Raw genomic sequence first — 21,837 nt, forward strand, 5'->3', positions numbered from 1 at the left:
ATAAATCACTGAGGGGCCATTTTTCCAGCAGGATGAATACTCTCACCACAGGTACTTCAGGTATACGTTGCTGCTAATAACGCACTTGTGAGTACAATTTACATGAATGTATTGTGTGCGGGGGAACAGACTACTTCTCCCACTGCATGTGGAGATAAGTGGAGGGCAAACCCACCTCCACCCGCCAGATGAAGCAGCGTTGAACTGACAACAACAGCGCTCACAAGTCCCGCTCCAGCGGCAGAGCCAGGCGTCCAGGCGCGGTGCTGAAGGAGTTAATGGGATGTGGAAAGGGAGCGCTGAGCTGCCACGGATCCACCTTCAGAGAGATGCGGCGCCTCCTCACACAGCTGACTGGGAAACACAGGTAGTCTGTCCGAATGGGCTCTCGGCGTACTTGTTGATCTCCGGGCGGAACAGAGGTGCGACATGCGGAGCAGGAAGCCGGCGGGGAGGCAGTAGATCGTGCTGAGGATCTCTCTGCCATGTCGGAGGCAGAGGAGGGGGAAATGGATTGGGTTAGACCCTGGCAATAGTAAACCAATAACGAGGCTTCTATTTTATTATTTTTTTAAATGCTCCTGCTTCATCTCCGTTCGTACCAGCGGATTGATTGTTGACTGAGCGGTACGTGCTGGTTTGATTCAGTGCGGGATGACAACAACTCTCTACGGTATTTTCCTTAAGCTTATTTCCATCTTTACACTTTGAATCACATGAAAGCTATCAATTGTAACAGAGAATCAGAGGCATGCAGGACCACTGTGCATTTAAACTGCAGCATCATGGAGCAGGCAGCCTCTGAGAAACATAGAAATGCTTGACGATGGAGGGTTTGCATTCACAACATTGCAGTTGCAGCTGATAAACCAGCGTTGAGCTTCTTCTCATTGGCATATGTAGCTGCGCAGGACAGTACAGTGTGTACACAAGAGGAAATACTGTTTGTTTTAGTGGTGCGTTGAATGTTTTTAATGAAGCCTTGAGTAAAACAGGAGGGAGGCTCCTTCAAATTAACATTTCTTTTCACTGCTTCCCTGCAGCCTGTTACCGCATGTCCACAACAATCCTCAATTCTGCATTGTGTCTTTGTGTTTTTATGCTGTGTGCTTTGTGATGCATGTTGACATCACGCTTAGGCCTAATTGTGTTTGTGAAGTATCCGAAACTTTGTGCGACAGTGATCAATGATCACATCTGCAGGGCCTGAGGTGTCGCTGGGCTCTCAGACCAAATGAGCAGCGTGTTAAATGTAACAGCTTGTGTCACAGTTCACAGTCATAAATGGATTAAAAAAAAAAAAAATGGAAATAAATAAAGAAATAGATGTCGGACTCCCCGTCAGGAGAAGAGCCAGGCTGTGTGCTGTGTAACGTCTTGCTGGAGGATCCTCGCCGTGTTTCGGGGAGTGCACAGCGCTTCCTGGTGTTTCAGCACCATTAGAGTGGACAGCGCTCACTTTGTAGCACACTCATCATCACTGTGGTGTCCTGCGTCCCCACCCACAGCTCTGCATGGGCGGCACACGAGCAGGAGCAATGATCAACCAAACAAATAAATCACATCAGTAGATTAAAAGCCTTTTATGCCTGTCTCTGAGCTGCGTGCAGCCACGCAATATGTCCAAGAGAAGTATTTTAAAGTCCCCCTGCGGTTCCTACAGTTGAATGTCTGAGCTTCACTGAGTGATGTGCAGGGTTTGACACCAGAGGGCTGAAAGTGTAGATTTTTCTCTGCGCTACCTGAAAATCTGGTTTTACAAGCATGATTTGTGACATCACAAATCGTCTGGAAACCAATGCTGCTCTAATAATCCAAGTGTGATGAGGAGACCAGAAGCCTCCAGTGCACAGATACACTGAGGGTGGACTTTACAGGGATGTAGGAGACATTTTGTGTCCACCACTTAAACTTGTGAAGCGAAAAACATTTGCATTTTCATATATTCTGGAGTTTGTAATGGGAGAGAGGGAGTAGGCAGCATTTTAAGGACCCCCCCTCCCACCCAAAAACAAACATATCAGTTTTTATGTGTGCCTTAATACACATGTGGAGGAGATCTTTGACTTTTTTACTGTCATATGCACAGAAATGACAGTGACTCCAACACTGCTTAAACTATATGTATGAAATGAAAACCATGCAACTAAAAAATGAGAATACTGCAATAAGTAATGATAAAATGAATTAACTGTAAATTAACTGTACATGAAATGAATATAAATGTATGTATATATACACTGTGATGTATGCGGGCATAAACTGTATTAGTGAATATACAGAGATATAAACAGTAGTAACTAGTGAGTAATAGTAGTCTAAGGTAAAATGACCTCCGTATCAATAAGGTGCATGTTCTTGTAAGTACACAGATTTTGTCAAGTATTTCATTAATGGTAATAGTATCGTGCCAGTCGCCAGAATAAAGCTTCGTTTTAGAGATTTGGTGGGAAGTTGTTGTATTCGACAAAGTGTCTTTCCAGTTGATGACAAAGCCAGACAATCTATAGCTATGAGTCATGATTCCCAAGTATTTTTCCTGTTAACCCTAAAGAGAAATGTATGATTCTGCAAACTGTCATTAGGAGTGAGTCATCTCGAGAACCCACATCTGAGGACGTTAATGTTTATTGTTGATTCAGGCCATCGTTTAAAAAGAATTCAAAGAGGATGATACAATAGATGATGTGATAACAGCGACGGATGAGTGAAAATCCAGAGTTAATGATTCGATTCATCTGCCCTACATTTCTCTACCCAGGAGTCCTTCATACCAGTGAGGTTCAGGTCTGGTCCTCAGGACCCTGCTCTTCCATTCTGGTTTTCAATGAGTAGCATTTAAAGTTGTTTTCGATGTTTAGGGAAAAGTTGTGGAAAATAATACTCAGTGAGGTTTCACTCGGCACCTGGTTTAGATGATAATAATACAATGATATTAAGTCTAACTCCTGATACTGCGTGTGTGACTCATCTCTCATTGCCCCAACTGAGACTGGATCTATTGTTGATTCAAAGAGGAATTTAAAACAGAATTCAAAAAATAAAAATACTGCTAAATTATGTGACACTAGCAGTGAAATATCCAAAGATAATAACACAGTTTATATGTTTCTTATTTATCTGCCCTTTGAAAGCAGTGATGCTTCAATCCTGGTCCTCAGGACCTGTCTGTTCCTGGCTGTTTTTCAGTGGTTTTTAGACTTCTTGGTAGGAACTTTTTTTCATTCTTTCTTGTTAATGCCTAATAGGTGTTAGTCTGAATGTTGATTCAGGAAATAATCTTGAAAAAAATCAGGGAGGATGTATCAGATGTTGAGACAGCCATAAATAGTACTAACAATACATTCTAGCTGGCCTTTATTTTGCCGCCTGGGAGCCTTTTAAACTACTGATTTTGTCAAGAGCTCCCATCTAATTGTCTGTTGATTAAGGAAATAATGTAGAAAATAATTAATACAAAGAATTGATACTCGATGGTTGTAATTGATACTTAATTTATCCTTCATTTAACTAGCCTTGAGCCAGCGTTCATAGATTATACTGCTGATTTTGACTGTGGACCAATTGATCTATCTATCAGGGATGATCATGACAAACCAGGCTGGACCAAACGCTGCTTGTAACCAGTGGTTTCTAATCTTTTTGGCTGTTGATCTGCAGATTATGGCCTCTGTGTGGACATGAACAGTTCAACCAAAGACTGATTTTTCCTTCAACCACTTTGTGACCGATCAGATTTATCTTATATACCTTGACTTCTGACCCCCAGGTGAGGAACCACTGCTCTAAACTATTCCCGGGATCCAGGCCTTCAGCTTTTATTATCATATCAGTTCAGAGTCTGATGATTGATGAGTATGCCTTGACATGTGGGGCTAATCCTAGAATGCTAATGATTTGTTTTGTTTCTTGAATCCTTTAGATATGATAATGAAAGAGAACAGGACCAACTGTCGCCCATAGGCCCAGATGTTTGCCACCTTCGTTGAACCTAAAGTCATCATGGAGAAATCCCTGACAGAGTTAAATAAAGCTGGCTCCCGCTCAACATCATCGCTGCCACCTGAACCGGTGGACATCATTCGCAGCAAGTCATGTTTCCGCAGAGTCAGGCTGAATGTTGGGGGTCTCCCACATGAAGTCTTGTGGCGAACGTTAGACAGGCTACCACGAACGCGTTTGGGAAAATTAAGAGATTGCAACACCCATGAATCTCTGATGGAAGTGTGCGATGACTACAACCTTGAGGAGAACGAGTACTTTTTTGATCGGCATCCGGGAGCATTCACGTCAATTCTGAACTTCTACCGCACGGGCAAGCTTCACATGATGGAAGAAATGTGCGCCCTGTCGTTCAGTCAAGAACTCGACTACTGGGGCATTGACGAGATCTACCTGGAGTCATGTTGCCAGGCGAGGTATCACCAGAAAAAGGAGCAAATGAACGAGGAGCTCAAAAGAGAGGCCAACAATTTGAAAGACAGAGAGGGAGAAGAATTTGACAACACTTGCTGTGCTGAAAAACGTAAGAAGCTTTGGGACCTCCTGGAAAAGCCCAGCTCATCTGTTGCAGCAAAGGTAATTGTCATTGGATGATGGGTGGAAGAGATGAGCGTGTCATTGGTTGGAAATATCTCAACAACTGTTACATGGATTGCCGTGAAATTTGGTATGTTCATGGTCCTAAAGGATGAAGCCTGCTGCCCCTGACATTTACACTAGCGCCACCTTGAGGTAGACATTTATATCTTAGAGTGAGATAGAAATTTAGTGCACACATTCATGATCCCACTAATCCCTTAACCTCCATCATGCTCAAATCAAAATTGAACTTTGTCCAATGCTTTGGTTGCCTGCAAACTAATGACATTCTCATCACCCTCAGCTGTACTTTGTGTTCAGGGCAAATTAGCAAATGTTAGCATGCTAACCCTCTAAATTAAGTGATGAGTATGGTTAACATTATACCTGCTGACATTAGCATGTTAGCACTGTCACTGCACTCTGTGGCTGAAAACATCCTCCCAGAGATGTTATCATGGCCGTAGACGCTTAGTCTTGTTTTATAGTGCATCACACTTTGACATATAGATGCATGAAAATAGTCCCTCTCCTGAAGGAAAAGATGGGCTTTTGCATATTTGTGAGTTCATTTTCAAATTAATTAACATGATGCTGGACTGCTGTAGTTTGCAGACCATTAAATCCTTATTAAAAGGTCTACCATAAAAATGCTTGTGCACAAGACCACAACCTTTATGTGATTATGCACTGCTCAGTGTGTCTGTGTGAGTAACATGGACCACTGAACATAGATAATTACTTAGAGAGGAAAACAAAAGAGGAAAACAAAAGTTTTGCAACATGGACTTTTCAGACCTGCTAACAAGTTTTAAAAGTTTATGTTTGCACAAAATGGGTCAGTCAGGACGCCTCCATGTTGCTGTGGTTTGGTATTTATTTATTGTATGTTTTGGTTGTTCTGAGGTTGGAACACAAAGTAAAGAGTATGAATTAAAGAAAAAGTCAGTGGATTTATCAGCGTGGGATGTGTGAGCCATTATCTGCCATTATGGTTGTTCAAGAAGTAGAAAAAGCATGTCTTAACAGTCACATGTGTTTGGTAACAGTGAAAGCAACTCCCTGAATGCATCATTATTAGCCATCTTTCAAACATGACACAAGGTTCATTGTCTGTGTCTCCTGTAATGCTGTCATTACCAAACTTGCCAAAAAGTCCATGGCTAAATCATTTGAAAATATCTGTTATTTACTGGAGAACCATCATACACACACACACACACACACACACACACACACACACACACACACACACACACACACACACACACACACACACACACACACACACACACACACACACACACACACTTTCAAACACACGGATGTACAAATGCAAAACATTCAGATGCACACACATGCATACTTACACTTTGTCTGACCTTACGCGCTGGTCATGCATCAATAAATCATTTGAACATCACTTAGCTGCCCTCGCTAACAGCATGAAAATACATATTTGACTGTTGAAGTAATTTCTTTTGACTGTCCTTTTGCATTCTGTTGTGTGTTTGTGACAACCACACCCTGCATCATCTTCTGCCAGTTGAATTTGAGATGTTCTGCAGGAGGCAGGGGTATTGAATTATATCTTTGTGCAGACAAACGTCAAGTCAAAAGGGATTTAGGATTGTTTTGAGTCATTGGGATTAGTCAGTGCTAGGGAGGAGCACTTTTTGATCAGTAGAAGATTAGGTTGTGACGTGTGACACAAGATCAGTCGATAACTTTGGAGTTTAGCTCAGTCAGTTAAGAAAGCAGCCGTCTAAGACATTTATTAACGTAGAATTTAAGGTTAAAATAAAGGTGACGGCAATGCAGCTGCTGCAATTTATAACCCATGTGGTTGTGTGTTAATATTATGCAGTTTGGTTGAATGAGCATGTAACTCTGCATTTTATTTCTAACATCTGTGTGTTGCATCCCTGCAGTCATAATTAGATATCAAGTTCCTCATTCTACTGCAAATGATCCTTATCTGAAGGGGATGCCTGAGGGTGCTGATTTCTGTGAGGTGTGCTCACCTTTAGTCAGCTCAAAACGCCAAAGTTGGCCCTCAGAAGGCTTTTCAGAGAGCCGCACCTGCAACTGCAACCTGGGAGACCGCAGCAGTGCTAAACATGAGCAGCCTTTGATCACACTCTCCTAGATTGGATTGGAGGGATCAAAGAGGATGCTGTCTCTTTCCAGCACTGTTTTAAGGGAGCAGAAGGCCTTGTTTGTGGAGCGTTTAGGAAATGGAAATGAAACTATTAGCACTTTGTGTCGGCTGATGCTTTGCGGTGAGAACTGTCAGCGCTACCCCACAAACAGACCGAGATGAGTGCTGTGAGTCTGTCAGTGGAATATCTTCTTCATGGGAACCAAAGAGATGCAGGATCAATGTTTATTGTGTTAGAGCTAAGGAAGTGCTGTAGCCTACAAAAAGGAGATGACCACTCCGAGCTGAACACACGTTGCTGTCTCCATTACCGCACCGTGGTATTTGCAATTTTCATTGTATCACTGGGGAACACTTCTGAATTGCTTAACCAAGATGGGTGCTCTTTGCTTTGAATAATGACAGAGGAAAGAGCTTATGCATATTGTTTCCTTCCAATCTGTAGCTCTCAATAACCACCAACTGATGAGTGGGTGCAGTGCTTACCATCGAAAAAAGTGTTCATCATCTTTTTGTTTGGCATCATTATAAGCTTATAGCGGAGGATGGCATGCCAGAAAAAAGAGCGACCTTGACACAGCAAGATGAAGAGTTTATCAGTTCCTAATTAGCTTAAAAGGGCAATGTGAAACCACAGACCCAACTACTAAAAGCATTGATAGGGCCTGATGTATTGTCAAAGTCACTGTTTAATAGGCTGGAACAAACTGTGGGATTGTCAAGCGGTCCAGATTCGACCACAGACTGTCCCAGTGTTAGCTCATCAGCTGTTTTTTCCTATCCTGGGTCAGAGATGGAAGTGCATGTGTAACAGCCCATAAACAGATGGTGAGCATAAAACAAATGGTTACCAAGCAACAAAAATATAATTTTACCATCACTGAAGGAGTGGGTACTGAACATTAGAGTAGGTCTATTTGTGTTTCTCTTTTCATGCAATTCTGCTTAGTTTCTGTATTTTAATGTTGAGCAGTATTTGTCAAGATGTTCAGGGGAAAAGACAATATTTCTGCCTGTGTTCTTTCTGCCCTGTCGTCCTTCCTGTCTCTCTTTTCCTACACTGGCTCATATCTCTGCTTCCTTCCTCCCCTTCTTCAGGCTCCTCCACTATACCGCCGACTAAATGTCAGGGAAATGTCACATTAATTATTCTCCAGGAGACTCCGGGCCCAATTTGAAGCTTCCCTTTCTGTGTTTACATTCTTTGTAAGCCACAGCATTGTCTGTCTCTCGCTCAAAATCAGATTTGAGGCGCCATAAAATAAGATTGCGTCTGACCGCTGGCAAAGCAGTACCAAGAAAAGGTCTATTTCAGCTGCAGTAACATTTATGTAATGTCGTCTTATATTTGGGCTGTTTCTGTCTTTAATAAACACAAACAATACCAGAGCTAGTAGACGTTAGGATTAGGATGCTGAGATTATCACTGATCTTTATACTGTCACTTACAAGCAAAACATTAACTTTAAAAGTAGTGATGATAATCTCAGGATTAGTAATTAGGATACAACAGATTTACAATGTGGAGTGAAATTCATTTGGAAATTTTCACTCATTTTGAGTAGCCTTGTTCAAGATATTTCCCAGACATCTATTACTGTAGGACTCAGATACACCAAGCCCAACTGTAGATAATCACATTTGAGGTACTTTTCACAAATATTTTTAAGATTCTGCTTTATGCTTAGCGTAGAAATGGAATCCATGAGTTTGGCTTCAACTGATTTATATAAGGAACCAAAGCCGAACATGAATGTTGCTGTCATTTTTATCCTACATACGTCCCAAAATGGAGAATTACCAATCCCTGCTCTGTCAGTGGGTATTGTGCATCAGATGGCAGGCAACAAATTCCAATTATGCTCCTCTTGTGTCACATTTAAGATGACATATAAATGTGGTTTGGCTATACTCCTAATCATAAATCAGTCTGCAGCAGAATCCAAGACATGAAGCGACCAGAATAGAATCGATCACTATTTCTGTAGCTGGAAAGTCACACACAGTCAAATGGATGATGATGTATAGGAAGTCTTACAAAATGAGACAAGAACATTGTGTTGTTCAGGGGCTTGATCATCCACAGTCTGCATTTCTGCAATGAATAACTAATGAAAGATCAACGATTTTTTTTTTCGATCATTTTGAAGGATGTTATGGAAGTCACTTTCTTTTGCACAAATCCCATAAATTATTTCGCAAAGATCAGATTCCTTGTGGATATCTAGCCCTTAATTGTTCTGCAATCAGATTTTACATCTTACCGTAACACTGAGATGACACTTTTGAAGATTGCTGTCATACCTTCTATAACAGAACCGTCTTTGTTGTGACAACAGATTCCTGTTCCTCTGTACATTACTGGCTTGTGGTGTTCCCCAAGGGTCCATTCTTGGCACGCTGTTGTTTTCAGGTTACATGGTTTCCCTCTGTCAATTGATACAAAGCCATGATGATGACAGTTATTTGTTACTGTGCAATTCAACAACTCCAGCTGCCTAATTCTTGTTGCCTCCCTAAATGCCATCAAATGCCCAAATTGGATGAACAGCAAGACGGGCTGTCTGGTAAAGCAAAGAAGTAAAATTTTACGTGGATGAATGCTGTCCAGTCATGTTTTTTACCCTCAGTTTTACCCCCTGGAGGACTGTAATGCAGTTATGCTTGTATCAGTTAGAGCTCCTTCTTCAATCTGCTTATTCAATGAAGAGATGTTTTGTGTACAAATTTAACACATTTTCTATGTTTGTCCCAGAGAAATGCTCATGGAGTGTACAAACAACACAGACCCTCATTCAGCAGCTAACCTGATAACACCAAGCACACACCTGCAGCAATGAGTGCTAACTGCAGGGCCAGTTAGCTGGCTGAAAGTTTGTGCTGGCTGCTGTTTATGATTGTGGCTTTCAGCAGAGTTACTTGTGTATTTATTAAAGAACCGGTTCTCATCACTGTAAGGGAGGGGATGGGATTCTTTGGTTGAATACCTTCAAAAGCATTGTCGACTCTTGCTGGTTTTGTCCAACATTGCCAGCTCCAGCTTCAGTGTCAAAGTCATGGTACAAGTGGCAATCAACACTACGTAAAAAGTGTTGTTAAGATAAATTATATAATACAATACATCTTGTGTATGACATAAATAGCTACTTTATATAAAACATATGTCATACACAAACTGCCATGCACAACATTATCTTGTATGTCTATATGAACATGGCCATGATGATGTAAGACAAAAATACAAACATTCAGTATTCATATACAGAGTATGAAGAAGGCTGCGTTCATAATCTGCAAATGAAACCCTCATAACAGCTGCAGGGCACACTGATGAATAATTCAACCCCTTTCTCATATTTGTTGTTATCATCCAACATTTAAGTTGGAGGACTTTGTGCTTGGGCACCTCCAAAAAGTAAAAGAAAGGCAACTGTCTCCCCTCAATATTCATTGTCAAAGCCACTCCAGGACACACCTGATGTTCACCAAATGCTTCACGCTAGTGGGTTTATATGTCAACCAGTAACCATGAACACAAAAGCTCTGTGTGTGCCTCACGCCGTTCTGTATCCACTGCTCATCATGCACAGTTGATCCCTCAGTTCTACTACACTCTGCTTAAATGGCAGCAGTCTCATCTCCCATATAATCACCATTAACCATCAGTGCTTTATTTTAATGTGCTGATGGTGATCCTGATCATTACCTTAAGTCTATATAAGCAACCGAGGTGGTACCCACAGTGTCTATACAAACAGGCTGCAGCTTTTTACACGTCCGTCTTAAAGCCCTGTGTGCTACAAACCACACAGAGAGGGGAGGGCAGTAATGTAGTGAGTATCAAGTATCTCATGTAACTCTGTGGTAGGAAGCTTCAGAGTGACCAAGTCACAAATTTGTGCTTGATAGGGGATTAGGGGAAAACAACATATCAGACTTCGCCAGGTTCTGTGTCCACGTTGTCTGGGTAGGTAAAGTGCTGAGATATAAGCTGGGATCATGTGCACTCAGAGATTGAGTGCCTCAACGATTGCTTTCATGCGGGTTGCTCTCGCTGCCTGTCACAATGTCTCCTCGTCATAACAGCCGCGGTTATGCCTCTTCTAACTTGCCCTGAAGTCAGATTCAAATGCAGCTATGAAAATTCTGCTGCAGCTACTAAGGTTAAAGTTGAAATACACTCAAAATCTTAAACCTTATTTGGTCCATATTTTAGGATTAGCTACAGTTAGCTAAACGTATAGATTTATTGACAGGGAGCAGTGAGGCAAAGTGATTGAGTGAGTGAGTGAGTGAGTGAGTGAGTGAGTGAGTGAGTGAGTGAGTGAGTGTGACACACACACACACACACACACACACACACACACACACACACACACACACACACACACACACACCTATATTTGCATAGTACACAGTTTCTAATGTACTGAAACACTATCCCACCAGTTTATAATGGATTCTTATGATGACGCTAAATTGTCTTGTTTAAAAATATCTCACTGCCCTCACTTCCTCTTTGTCTAACCATCCTTTTACACACACACACACACACACACACACACACACACACACACACACACACACACAACACACACACACACACACACACACACACACACACACACACACACACACACACACACACACACACACACACACACACACCTATATTTCATCACTTACATTGTCATTACATAGACTTACATTCATTTCCTGGAGACTTACCCTAACCATAACCATAACCATCACTTGCCCTACTCTTAACCCAAGTCTTCACCCAAAAATTTAATGATTTACATTATGGGGACCTGCATTTTGTCCCCACAAGTAAGGTGAGTCCCCACAATGTGAGTAATACAAGGGGACACACATACAGATTGAAAACCTCAGGAGATTAAGAGTGACATTCAGAGTAAAAAAAAGTCTTTAGATGAATGTAATTAATGGTGCTACTTTATGACTGTAGGTGTCAAAAATGTATCACCTAACAACTGTGACACTGTAGTAGCTAACAAAGCCTGCAAACCTGTATACTCATAGGGTAGAAGGCTGAAGTGTAGGAAGCTGAGCTGCTGTTTTCAGGCTCAGTGAACCTTTTTCACAAAACTCTAACTCCTTGCGGTTGATTTTACCAGCTGGAATTGACAAGGCTAATTTGTATTTTTATATGTTTTGATCTATGAAACTCAGCTATTTATTTATTTATTTATTTTCCAAATGTCTCCAGGAAAGTTGTCAGCCAGAAAGTGACCTAACTTTTGGCCAGATGGATGGTGGCACATTGAGGATTTGTGAATCTGCTGAGCAATTATGATTGAGATCTTATAATGCAGGGAGATGGCTCCGTTCCCTATCCTGCATCCTCATTACAAATTCATTTGCAAGTCACAGCCAAACGCTTTGGAGCACCAAAACTCTGTTTATATGCCACATAAAAGGCATCCAGAAGATGCTTTTCCTCACATACGGTGAAGATTGTTAGTTTTTGACAATGCTCAGAGTGGCATCCAAATGACTTTGGCGAAACTAACAAGGACATATTTGTTGGATTGCACATCTTGATCCAAGACACTTAAACCTGCTCTAGCCAATTTTTGGGCCACATGGGGGCAGCGGAAAAGGCTCTAAACATAAGATTAAAGTGTTATCACCTTATGAAGTTGATATGGCGTACCTGCGAGCAAGCAGTCTTTACATCAAGCAGATATAGAGGAACATTAGCATTCAGTTGGAGTCATATCTCTGGACACCTGAATAATGTTAAGTCCAATATTCACTATAATATTCACTGCTCAGGAAAAACATAACAATGCTAACAGACTCTAAAAATCCTCAGAGCTGAGGAGAACTGCAGAGTCTCTGCCAGTCCATCACCATAAGCGAATTAGTCATTTAATCCATTTTTAAAATAAAACAATTGCTACGTCCAGCTTTCACACTATTTATACAGTGCAGTTTTATGTTCATACACTTGCATTAACCCAGATCTCGACAGCACCAGCAGTGCGCACTAGTCAACTGTGTTTCTCTTAAAAGCTTGTTGATTTTGGTCTGATACCTGCAGCAAGAACAACATATGAAAACACAAAATCACCTTTTTATATACTTTATGCTGTTGGAGTAGGCACTTAGAGAAAATACTAAGTAGAGTGCAGATGTCCACTAAGGCCTGATAATCCCCCCACTTAGCTGTAACTGTCACAGTCAACAGTCTGCTGGGTAGATTACACAACGGTAGCAGAAGTTTGGCCTGATGGTAACAGTAAGGGAAAGGTGATGGGATCCTCAGTATCAGTGCGTTCCTTTCTGTTGGCAGCATCATTGAGCATCACAAACACTCTGCTTCAAGTCAAGAGACACACTCATTTGAAAGTTGGATATTTGGGCGGATTGTGGCAGTAGAGAAAAGGTCATGGGGGTCTTCAAAATCTATGTTGCTTCCTCTGAGGAGACTGAATGTTCATGGCATGTTTCACGCTGATTCAGAGGAGATTACATAACCACACTGGCACCAACTATCATTTGATGTGTTAGGGGGATATTACGTGAAGAAGTGCAGCCCATATGACCAAGGATAGAAAGACCGAGCCACAATGAGATGATCAAGGCAATGATCATCTGTTCACTGTTCATTTGATTGATATTTATTAGTGGAATTGGTCAGATAAAGGTTTTGGAAGGAGTTTGGGACTATTTGGTTGCTGTTTTAGCATTTAGGTGCATAATTTAATGCTCATTCACTGTTAACGTGCAGAGGTATGAGTCTCTAGTGGTTGAGTCGTGTTTGTGCGTATTTTACAAGTCATGTCATGCATTTTGTAGTGGGTAGTTCAGGATTTGTAGTGTCATCTCAGCTTTTCAGGCGTGCACTGGGGGCACAGCTTTTCACTGCTGTAGAATAGGTTTAGTAAAGGCAATTTGTTCGTCTTGCTCTATTTACTATTGCAGAATTTATTTCTGTGGACATGTTCTGTCTGTTTGGTGACTGAAATTCATAAGTGAGTTATACATTACATAACTATGGTCGTCAGAGCAACAAGCAACCCGAAGTTCATGCAAAGTGATTGCACGGATCTGTTGAAAAGAAAGCTTGGACAAAAGTAAAAAAAAAAAGTACTTCAGATCTTTAGAGTGGTGTTGTCGCTTCATTCCAGTGAATTGGCTGTGAGACTGCGTAGTGGACGATAAGAAAATGGTCAAGAATTGTGCATTGCCACTGCAAAGCTACGCAGTTCCTTTGTTCATTCAATCTGGAGTTGAGCTGTTGTTACGTGAGCACTGAGCGAAAGACTTCACTGTCCCCAAGAGGAGGAAGCCTGAGGAGCAAAGACTGTAAGGGAGGAAACAAAACAGAGATAGAGAAAGACTGTGAAAATGAAGCAGATGAACAAGAAAATTGCTGTGAAAGATGCAGGCTGCGACTGAGCCAGAGAAACAGAAAATGAAGAGGTAGGTTTATGACTGAGGGGGAAAAAGGATTGAGCAGATAATAAGAGTCGTATATTCACTCTTCTTTAGCCTGTGGGAAGAACACTTCAGATTCTGGGTTGTCAGCGTCTGACGTCACAGTATTGTTCAAATTCCTGTTCCTCGTAGTTTAGGGAATCAGTATGTGTCACAGTCGTGTGTGTAGGACCTGACAGCAACAATAATTACTTTAATATTTGTATTATTCTAATTATGAACAAATCCTAATTTGATTATTAAGATCAAATTTGGGTTATGCTGTTTGGACCTTCGCATTACACACAGATGCAATGCTGCCTCTATGAGAATGACTACCTCTTGACTATATTGTGCAATTCTAAACAACCTAGAATTAGTTGAACCTGGATGACCTGGGTAAAGTCTGTGAAAATCATTTTCATGGGGCGTATCAGCCATTTCAGTTTGCGGTTGCCTTCGGACCAGATTAAACTTGAAAGAACGAGGCCCATGTGCTGGACGATCATCCCCATTCCCAGAAGCTAAAAGAACAAAAGCATCTGGTTAGTATTTTGTTTCTGCTATGAGGGCAGAAAAGAAAAGTTCAGCATCAAAGGGCCAGATCTTCTAAATTAATTCTCATCACATGTTGTCTTGATAGTCACAAGCCAGTCGAGGACACAAATGCCTTCCTGTTCGCAGGAGAAAACACATGTATAGTTAAAATAATCCTAAAATATTTAGCATGTTGAGAAAGAAAAGACAAGTAAAGTTTGAACATAGCCAAGTGGGTTTACATAATGCTTTGTCATGTCTTAGCACTCTGTCTCTGCACTACAAAATGTATCATAAGAAGATTGCGTGTCCTCAACACGGAGCCGTATATATTTCAAGTTATTTCCTCTATGACGAAGGGGGACCTTGGCAGTCTAGTCTTTAGTATATTTTATTGAAGACATTGTAGTTTCAGTCTTACGGTTGGAGTGATATAGAGGTCACACTGTCCAGTGAAATGCAGCCTCACTCTGCTCTCTAAGTTAGTGGGTGAGTGATTAAAACTGAAACTCTGAATCAGCATTAACCCCTCAAGGACGGTGCTCATCAATGACTGTCACAACTGCTGAATCACACGTGAGGATATGATGCGATAGACTACATAAACACTGGCGTTTGAGCAACAGCGAAGAGTTTGAAGACCAGGGGAAAAAAAAATCCAAACTGACGAGCTTGTTTTAGATTTCACAAGTTTGGAGAGTTAGCATGGCAGCAATGGTTTTCTTCCATTGCTCAATGATTGTGAGACAAATCATGAATTAGCAGAATGCTACAGGGTATGAGTAACAAGCTGCTCTACCTGGAAAGTGTGCTTTTAGACAGTCCTGTGGTTTTTGCTCAGTGGGCCCATTTCAAAGAATCGAGAGCCTGAAAGAAAAACTAAACGAGTTTGAAACGTAAAAGAAGAAAAAGCCAGTTTCAAGTTTCCAAAGAAACAAACTGAAATCTAAGACTAAATGTACATTTAATTGGTTTAACATTTATCATTTCCACCACAGCCTATAAATATCTGCCATGTCTGTAAGTATGAGACACTACAATGAATAACGGGAAAATCACCTGTTCGATGAACGATAAGTTCATACAGACATCCAGGAACAGCACAGTGGCTCAAAACTTTCTCCATCCAATGAAGTGGAAAATAACCACTTTGGTCAGTTAACCCGCGTGGAATGGATTTATTTTATGTGAATACAGTGTGTATTGTGAGTTGATATGTGGTGTCCAAGCTCAGGCCTCTGTTCCCATGAGCCTAAATCAAGCTCAGCACAGCAGATGTTGGGGGGTGTCAGTAATAAACTCTCCTCCAGAGCCCCTTGGAATCAGACCGTACAGGTGGAGACGGAGGTTATGAAAGGTTTTATGAGCAATAGCTGCAGTAGCAAGCGCTTGCATCATTGTTGAAGTAGAGTTTGGCTGCATAAGAGCAGAACGGAGGACGGGGAATTTACAGGTAAGTTGTACAGTAGACCGCCTGTCAGAGGGTGCAGTGGATGTACTGTACTGTGTTGCATTAAGTAGAGTTTGAGTATATCAGCACGACTCAAGTTGCCTGCCTGAGCTGGCTCACAGACCTGGCTCTATTAAAAATTATTGTCTCAGTATATTATTGGTGTTTTTGCTGCCAGCCTGTATGAACATAGAATTGTATATCATGACATTTTATATTTGTTCATCTCTTTTCTCACCATTTTTTACACACACAACACAGCAGAGGGGCCCTGAGGCATCAGCTGGTCGTAGCCCTGCAGAGAGGCCATCTCAGCGTTAGTGTGACATGCAACCCCCTGCACACCACATCTAATCCTCAACATCTCTTTTTGTGCACAGCACGACAGGGTCTTTAAATCAGTGCCTTCAAGTCCAGAAGCTGCTCCACTTGCTGTCGCCATTGCAGCTCTCCTATTGGAGGACTTCATTCCACTGTGCAGGTTGTGTGGAGAGGTGAATGAATGACTTTGAGGGAAGTGTGAAGGCCAGAGGCAGAAATAGAATCCACCAAGGTGAAGGAGAAGCCTTCATCAAGCCAATGGCCGATTGTAAGAGTAGGGAGAGAGCACTTGACTGCTGGTGTGAGAAGCCTTTCGCCTTGATGAGCACTTTCAGCCGGCCTGGGACTACATGCAGGTTTTGACACGCAAACCCAAATGCAGGCACGCACTCTCACCTGCACACATCATATGCACATACATATCATCACAAATACTGTATTTTTTACTTATTTATTTATTGGTTATTGGGTTTTAATAATCCTTCATCCTAAATTCAAACTGACCATCTTCTAAGCCCCTGCACATTATCATTTTGCCATCAAGGGTCTTCACAAATTCCATTTTACAAGACTCTCCTTGTAAAACGAGTCCCCTGGGAACCTTAAATAGTCAGTCAGAGACAATGCTTACCACCAACTCACAGAGCTAAATTAGCTTGATTAGCTAGTTATCATCTGATCAAATCAGCTGTTGACAGCAGCCCACAGTGATCAATGTTTCCTGGCTAGAAAGAACTGCTTTTGTCTAATCCTGTCTGAAATCACAGGAATGGACGATTGTGGCAATGAAAATTACTACAAATGTTGCAAAATGCTACAAAAGCGGTAAATCTGTTCGTGGTTTAAACTATGCATGTGCTACGTGTGAATGGACAGGAAAGCTTGAGGCATAGCAAGAGTAACTAAGCGGGGGTGGGGCTTAGTGATTGGTTAATTATCTTCTTGCACATTTATTTACATTAGTACAGCACAGATCCTCCCGTACAGGCTGCAGTAATTGAATTCATTAAACGTATATTGTGCTCATCCCTGTGTTCTCTTTGACCTGACACATATTTTGGCTCTTGAATCAGTTCATGACCAACACAACGCAGGCTGTTTTAAGCACAAAAAGTATACGCTTAGCTGTCCAATTACCAAAACTTCAAGGATTTGCATGTTAATCTGAGTATAACTCTCAAAGGGATTAACAGCACCGACACTGAATGGCCACTGATCTGAGCTCTCACAAACTGTGAAATATGGACTCAGTGCAATGTTACGCTGTTCGTAGGCAGACTATCTGCAGTAAGCATGTGTTTGAGTTCAGGATTAAGAGTAATCGTGCTTTGTGTACTGCTCTTGCTCTGTGAGTAGAATATGTGACATTCACATCGCTCAGTCTAGGCCGTTCAAGTCTTACCTTTGTTTTTGAGCGTTTATGTGCTCTTGCCTCTCTTTTATGTCTCTTTCACTGCCATCACTAAAATGTTTAAAAGTTCACTGTCACCATGGCAACTGTCATTTCTGCGATGCCGAGACTTGCAGCTGCCGTCTATTCAAGCATCACTGTTGATTGACTGTGTGTGTGTTTGTGTGTGTTTGTGCATGTGTTGAGGGGTTGTGTGTCTTTCTCTGTCTGCGTCTGTCTTTGTGTTTCAAATCAATGCTTCTCTCATGTTTACATTTCCCCCCGTGCTGCTGTCTGGAGAGTATTCTGTGACGTTCTCTGATTTCGGTAATGAATAAACGATCAGGGATTGTAAGACTGCACGAACTGCATCATTTACATTCATTATCAGACTTATATCCCTGGACAATGTGAAAGACTTGACTCAATGGCAACAGCATTGTAATGGCACAATGTTTTACCCTTACCTCAATAACTACTCTGTATTTCCTCAATCTGGAAATGCCTTGACAATATTAACGAAACTGTCTTTCATCTCCTTCCAATCCTTATAAATGCTGAGTTCTCCAAGTCAAAATCCTCCTTTGGTGTGCCAGACCCTATACTGTTTCTATTTATACAGCCACCATGGACCAGCCAGAGTTTAAATATAGATGCTGAGTCTGGATTCTCTTCTTCATCTGAAATGCATGAATAATTGAGAGGGAGAGGAGATGAGGTGGGATTCATTCAGGAGATGGATGGTCCAGGCATAGATTTCCTACCTGCATTAGTAGTTGAATGGGCTTGTGGTGCACTTTGTGCATGCAAGTGCTGCAAGAGTTTGGGAAAAGTTTGCCCCCAAATGGCTTGTTTCAGACTTTTCTATGACCTCAAAGTGCACAGTGTTTTAAGGGGCTAAATAAGGTAACAAGAAAATAAATAAGAAATAATAACATGCAGAAGCTGTACATCAAATCTAATGAAAATTAAGTTATCAACAGACGTATTGCCAGTCTTCTAAGAGCTGGAGCAAGTTCAAGGAGTGCAACTAAATTGAATTTAACATAGCTCACTGGTCTGAAATACACATAAATCTCACACAATAATGTGACTCTGAGTCTTTTGCAATACATGCACAGATTATTTAAGAAAAAAGACTCTTCACCATTATTTAATATTTATAGAGACCAAGCCTGCATGAGTCTCTGCCCATCAATAAGACGCATTAATGGAGGTTAGGCAGTAACCTTAACATTAGAGAGGCATGGTCGCAATCATAGGTCACTAGTTTGAATCTGGCCTGTGCATACGCGTAGAAATGACTGGCAGTCGCTCCCTTAACAAGTCACAAGATACAACTTATTCATTTTGGCAAGATGTGGGAGGCTGAGATAAATGAGGCACTGCCGTTACAAGTAGACGTGATGTAGGGCGGAGAGACTACAGCTAAAGCACTGCAAATGTGTGTGCGTGCGTGTGTTTCAAGCTATCATGCTGGGGGAAATGTGGAAGACACAGTCTCCTCCCGTCTCCATGGAAACCCCATCTCTCTCACAGGCAGAGAGGCAGAGCCCGTCCACATTCAGAATCAGGGGCGTGAATTAGTCCACATTATTTAATGCTCACGTTATTACTGTCGTACCGTCGACCTCCGACAGCATCTTGATGGAGATGAAGATCAGCAGTGTGGTTATGTGATGCCTGTAAATCCATTAAGACGACATAACTGCAAAAGTGTGGCACGTTATTCAAACGTCCATGCCTGAAGGAGGGAGCTTCGGTAACTGAGTATTCAGTCAGTTTTAAGAGCACAATGCAAACAGCAATCTGACACAAACGAGAAAAACCTAGAGATAGAACACAGACTGGAGCGGTACAGATGGTTCAAAGCTGGGTGAGCTGGCTTTAAATAAGGTACAAATCAGGGATAGAAGCAAGGAGAGAGGGAGGGAGGGGGACTGTCAGACTTGCTTTTCACAAGCAGGTCCACGTAGCCGCCTCCTGTCGAGCTTCAAGGGGGTTGTCATGGTGACAGTGGCTGGCAGTCGAGGCTGGGAGAGCACTGCTTGGTATCCCTGTGGCCTCGGATGCGGCTCAGGGGATGATGGGAAAGCAAGTCAGCTAGTCAGGGGATCTTAGCGATCAAGGAAGACTGGGATTTACTCACCTGAAGATAAATACACCTTCACCAAAACCTTTCAGTCTGTGCCGACTTAAGTGTTAAGTGGAAGTTTAAAAGTATTACCTGCCGTTATTAGGTAGGTCTAATGTGTTTCCCTGGGCGAGTGCTGGCGGACTTAACAGACAAGTGTGTTGGGACTCACAGGGAAATGCTTCCACTGCTAAAGCACAGCAGTGTGTCTGTTGCTCCTGTTACTGCTAATGAGAAAAGTGCCAGCTGGAGCGCTGGGAGTTGGGGAGTTCCTTAACTGTCACTTGGGATACCACCAAACTTAATGTAGTGTGAGGACACTAACCTGAGCTGCACCTAACCAGGGGTGGCTGAACCAAATCAACAACTGAATCAAGTACGACCTCAAACCAAGCTGACTAACTCAGCATCAAGAGTGCAGAAACCCATAAAGCCATATAACTTTTGAAAAAAAGAAATGGCACAATCTTTTGCTAAACAAATGAAAAGTTCAACTCTTAATTGATAAATTGTTAATTTCAAGACACTCTGGGGTTTGACTGCCACAGTCTTACCTCTGGTGTACAGCAGCTAATGGTGGCTGTTAGTTAAGCAAATTTTAGACAGATATTGCTGTATAAGTATGAGTTGTGTCTCTTCTGTTAGCCTGCATAGTCTTGCTTTAAAGCTGCACTAATCAATATTTTTATACTAACAGTCAATCAAATGACTACATGTGACGTGAAAGGGGTCACTTCTAGTGATGAACCCACAGAAAAATATCATCCAGCTCCACAGTTCCCATCGGCTACAGACCATTTTATCATCACAACACCTTGCTGCCCTCCACCACATCAGCATCTCACCTGCACACCCTTAGGAGTTGGGGGGGGGGGGGGGGGATAGAGTGCATATTGGACCTATATTGGTGGTGTGGCTACAAACGCAGCTCCAAATGAAGGCTAATATGCAACTACCAAACCAATCTGTGGTGAAGATGGGCCAGTGTATATTTGCAAGTGTTTTTGCAACTCCCATGTGGCCAAAAGAATCTATTAATACTGCTTTAAGGTGGCCCAACAGGGTTCAGTGGTTTTTATTAGCTGATGTTTCAGCGACCATTCATTTCCTTCTGTTCTATGTTCACATAAACATCAGAAATTTAACGGTTAACATCTAATGTATGATATTGTTCATTTTTTTAAAGCCTACATAAACAGCGCAGAGTTCAAGGATCCATCCTTGTTCGACGAATGTTGGGTAGACAGATGAATGGACCTGACCCTGACAAAACCAATGTAGCACAAAGAAAATTAATCACAGCTGCTGGGACTCAGCCAACATAAAACCAGGCCATCGCAGCTGAACCAGAGCTGGTGGCACAACAAACCGCAAGTACATCTACAGTCAGATGCCAAGAAATAATTGTAAATGAATGAGGTTTTTTTTTCTCCCTAAGCGGGTATGTGCCTCTGGAGAGCTGAAATTGTTTTGGTGTATGTGTAGTGTATGAGCCAATCGTGTCAGTGCAATGTCTGAAGGCTTTATCCTATATATATATCCATATATGAGAGTATTTATATCCCTGTAACTGATGTCACAGGGCTGTATATGTATTTTGGTGGTGTTTGAGGGCGTCATTCACACCAATTGTGTCCAGGATATCTTTTCAAACAGGCTAATGAGGGCTGGTGTCACCTTGTCCTAGAAGATGGGGGCCTGTGCGGGCTATTGTGTCTGCCGAGCCACATGACAACGCGCCATGAGAGACACAAGCCAGTGTGATCTGGCTTTGTTTAGAGTCACAGTGGGATTTCCTGTCAATCTGCTCCCGCGCT

General features: G+C 41.9%; 1 protein-coding gene across 2 annotated transcripts in view; it reads left to right on the forward strand.

Annotated features, from left to right (window-relative positions):
* Positions 1-204: 204 nt before the first annotated feature.
* kcnb1 (potassium voltage-gated channel, Shab-related subfamily, member 1) overlaps positions 205-21,837 on the forward strand; it is a 34,177-nt gene continuing 12,544 nt past the window's right edge. Inside the window, exons 1-3 of one of the 2 annotated variants that reach the window (XM_070958759.1) lie at positions 205-673; positions 3,138-3,207; positions 3,923-4,578. In XM_070958759.1, the coding sequence (XP_070814860.1) occupies positions 3,970-4,578 (609 nt within the window). In that variant the 5' untranslated portion in view covers positions 205-673; positions 3,138-3,207; positions 3,923-3,969. The remainder of the gene's footprint in view (positions 674-3,137; positions 3,208-3,922; positions 4,579-21,837) is intronic. The other variant, XM_070958758.1, reaches the window with a different exon arrangement.

This window comes from Chaetodon trifascialis, chromosome 3, assembly GCF_039877785.1.
Source record: "Chaetodon trifascialis isolate fChaTrf1 chromosome 3, fChaTrf1.hap1, whole genome shotgun sequence".
Lineage (NCBI taxonomy): Eukaryota > Metazoa > Chordata > Actinopteri > Chaetodontiformes > Chaetodontidae > Chaetodon > Chaetodon trifascialis.